Source organism: Gopherus evgoodei, chromosome 21, assembly GCF_007399415.2.
Source record: "Gopherus evgoodei ecotype Sinaloan lineage chromosome 21, rGopEvg1_v1.p, whole genome shotgun sequence".
In the NCBI taxonomy this organism is placed as follows: Eukaryota; Metazoa; Chordata; order Testudines; family Testudinidae; genus Gopherus; species Gopherus evgoodei.
In genome coordinates this window covers 9724321-9727210 of record NC_044342.1, presented here as the reverse complement: position 1 = coordinate 9727210, position 2890 = coordinate 9724321, and the positions used below count along the sequence as shown (strand labels likewise).

General features: G+C 40.8%; 1 protein-coding gene across 1 annotated transcript; it reads left to right on the top strand.

Moving 5' to 3' along the window:
• The first annotated feature begins 850 nt into the window (after positions 1-850).
• On the top strand, positions 851-1786 carry LOC115638223 (olfactory receptor 14C36-like). The gene has a single exon (XM_030539802.1). The coding sequence runs from the start codon at positions 851-853 to the stop codon at positions 1784-1786; it is 936 nt and encodes a 311-aa protein (XP_030395662.1).
• Positions 1787-2890: the final 1104 nt, after the last annotated feature.

Sequence of the window (2890 nt, the reverse complement as noted above, 5' to 3'; positions counted from 1 at the left end):
TCCAAGTCTTCTAATGGCCAGTGACCCACACAGACATAAAATGACAGAGGTAAACGTTGTAGCAAAGAGGTAGCTGAGCAATGTCACTACTTCATTGTTACACTTAGATTGAAGTGGGATCTTATGTCACAAATCAATATGTACGGAGGCAACAGGTCATCTATGTGGTGCTGCAGTGGAATCACTAAAGATAAGCTCTCATACACAATGCTGAGCAAGTCTATGTCATATTTCCCCAGAGAGTGGATATCAGGCTGTGTTGGAGGGCTGTTTGTAGCAAGAGAGGATGCATAGAATGTTGCATTGGGTTGTACTTTGATCCATCCTTCACACAGCATTTTATCAAGCCACATACTGGGGCAGATCTTTAGATGGTGCAAACTGCAGTGGGAAAGGTTTAAGTTGGATATTAGGAAAAACTTTTTCACTCAGAGAGTGGTGAAACACTGGAATGGGTTACCTAGGAAGGTGGTGGAATCTCCTTCCTTAGAGGTTTTTAAGGTCAGGCTTGACAAAGCCCTGGCTGGGATGATTTAGTTGGGAATTGGTCCTGCTTTGAGCAGGGGGTCGGACTAGATGACCTCCTGAGGTCCCTTCCAACCCTGATATACTATGATATTCTATGATTCTATGATGCAGCTCCATTGACTTTAAGAGAGCCATGTCAATTTGCACGTGTGATAACTCACCAGTCCTAGTTAAATAGCAGTGATGAGTGCTGGGCATTGTTGACATTCACATCATGAGATAATGCTGCGGGGAATCAGGGCTACTCCCTCTCTCACTCTAATCCCCACCACTTTCTATGTCCTTCCCTCCACAGCCATCACACAATGAAATGAGAAAGAAAATGTCCAACCAAACCACTCTGACCGAGTTCCTTCTCCTGGGATTCTCTGATGTTCGGGAGCTGCAGATTTTACATTTTGTGATGTTCCTGGTGATTTACCTGGTAGGCCTGATGGGGAATCTTCTCATCATCACAGCTGTAGTCCTCGACCACCATCTTCACACCCCCATGTATTTCTTCCTGCTGAATCTGTCCATCCTAGACTTTGGCTCCATCTCCGTTACCATCCCCAAATCCATGGTCAATTCTCTGATAAACACCAGGGTGATTTCTTATCCTGGATGTGTCACCCAAGTCTTTCTCTTTCTCCTCTTTGTTACAACTGATCTTGCCTTACTCACCATCATGGCATACGACCGATATGTTGCCATCTGCCAACCACTGCACTATGAGAGAGTGATGAACAGGAGAGCTTGTGTCCAAATGGCAGCCAGTGCCTGGATTACTGGTATTGTCTACTCTGCCCTGCACACTGGGAACACCTTCAGGTTGCCCTTCTGCCAGTCCAGTGTCATCAGTCAGTTCTTCTGTGAAATCCCTCAGCTACTCAAGCTCACCTGCTCTGACTCATATCTCAGTGAAATTGGGGCTATTGCCTTTGGTATGTTTTTAGGTTCAAACTGCTTTGTTTTTATAATTGTGTCTTATGTTCAGATCTTCAAAGCAGTGCTGAGAATCCCCTCTGAGCAGGGCCGAGGTAAAGCCTTCTCCACCTGCCTCCCTCACCTCACTGTGGTCTCTTTGTTTTTTTGCACTGGCTTCTTTGAGTACATGAAACCCACCTCCAACTCAGCATCAAATATGGATCTCATGATGGGTGTTCTATATTCCCTGGTGCCTCCAATAATGAATCCAATCATCTACAGCATGAGGAACAAGGAGATCAAAGCTGCATTAAAGAAACTGATTGTGTGGAGGTTAATTACCAAGAATTAAAATGTCTGTCATTAGTACTTGATTGAGATTTCATTCTGAGCTTCTTTATGGATATAATCAACTGATGACAAAATTGTCCCCTTGAGAAAATAGGGTGCAATCTGTTTATGAAATCATAAAATCCAGACTAACTCCACTGAAGTAAAATGAGTTAATTTAGAATTACATCACTGTAAAAAAGATCAAAATCTAAATATCTATCCATAAATGTACACACACACACACCCTTCTATCTGTCTTATACTGCTAACATCACCTTGCTATCTGAGCATGTTGCACAGAATATCAATAGCCATAGCTAAGTCACTAGTAGACTTCGTGAATTTTCTTGAGCTTCTCCTTTTTGGCAGGATAAAATTTGTGATCGGGGTATGAGAGGTTTGGCTTGTTTGTTTACTTGGTTGCTTCTTTTTCATGTTGTTTCATTCTATTTATTCATTGCTTGGCTTGCTTCTTTGTTCCAGGTCACTTTTGGGGAATAGGAATTTGCAGGGTGGAATATGTTTGATTAAATCTGGATATCCATTTATTTTGTCATCTATTCATTGTGTCAATGTCATAATGTCTTTTAAAGGATTTTCTGGGTCACTTAAATTTTCCTTTCCCCAATGATGAAAAATTTAAAAAAGTTTCTGTAGGTTTATGGATACCTGAGTTCCTGTTTAAATGTTTGTTTTAGTGCTGATGGGATTTTTTTGTCTTATTTATAATGTGATAGGACACCTAATCCTTATAAAAATATGTATATAATCTTTTTTAAAAATAAATAATTAATTAAATACTGTATTCTCCTTGCTATGGTGAAAAGGCACTTTGGAAGAGAAAACTATTGCAATGTTTCCTAAAGACAAACTGAGTCTGGGTAATAATCATAAATGTTTATCCTACAAAACAACTGCAGTTACACTTTGTTCCTACAGTGGTAAATAAATTGTACTTTGTATGGTGAAGGCTGGGCTAGTCATTCAACTTACTACTGGTCACAGCTCCTGTGGGAAGAACTGCAGGTACCAAGCACAGTGGGAGAAATAACGGTGGGCACACAAATTGCTATAGACAATTTGAGAGGGAAAATCACGTCATTCAACTCTTAGAGAGGGACAG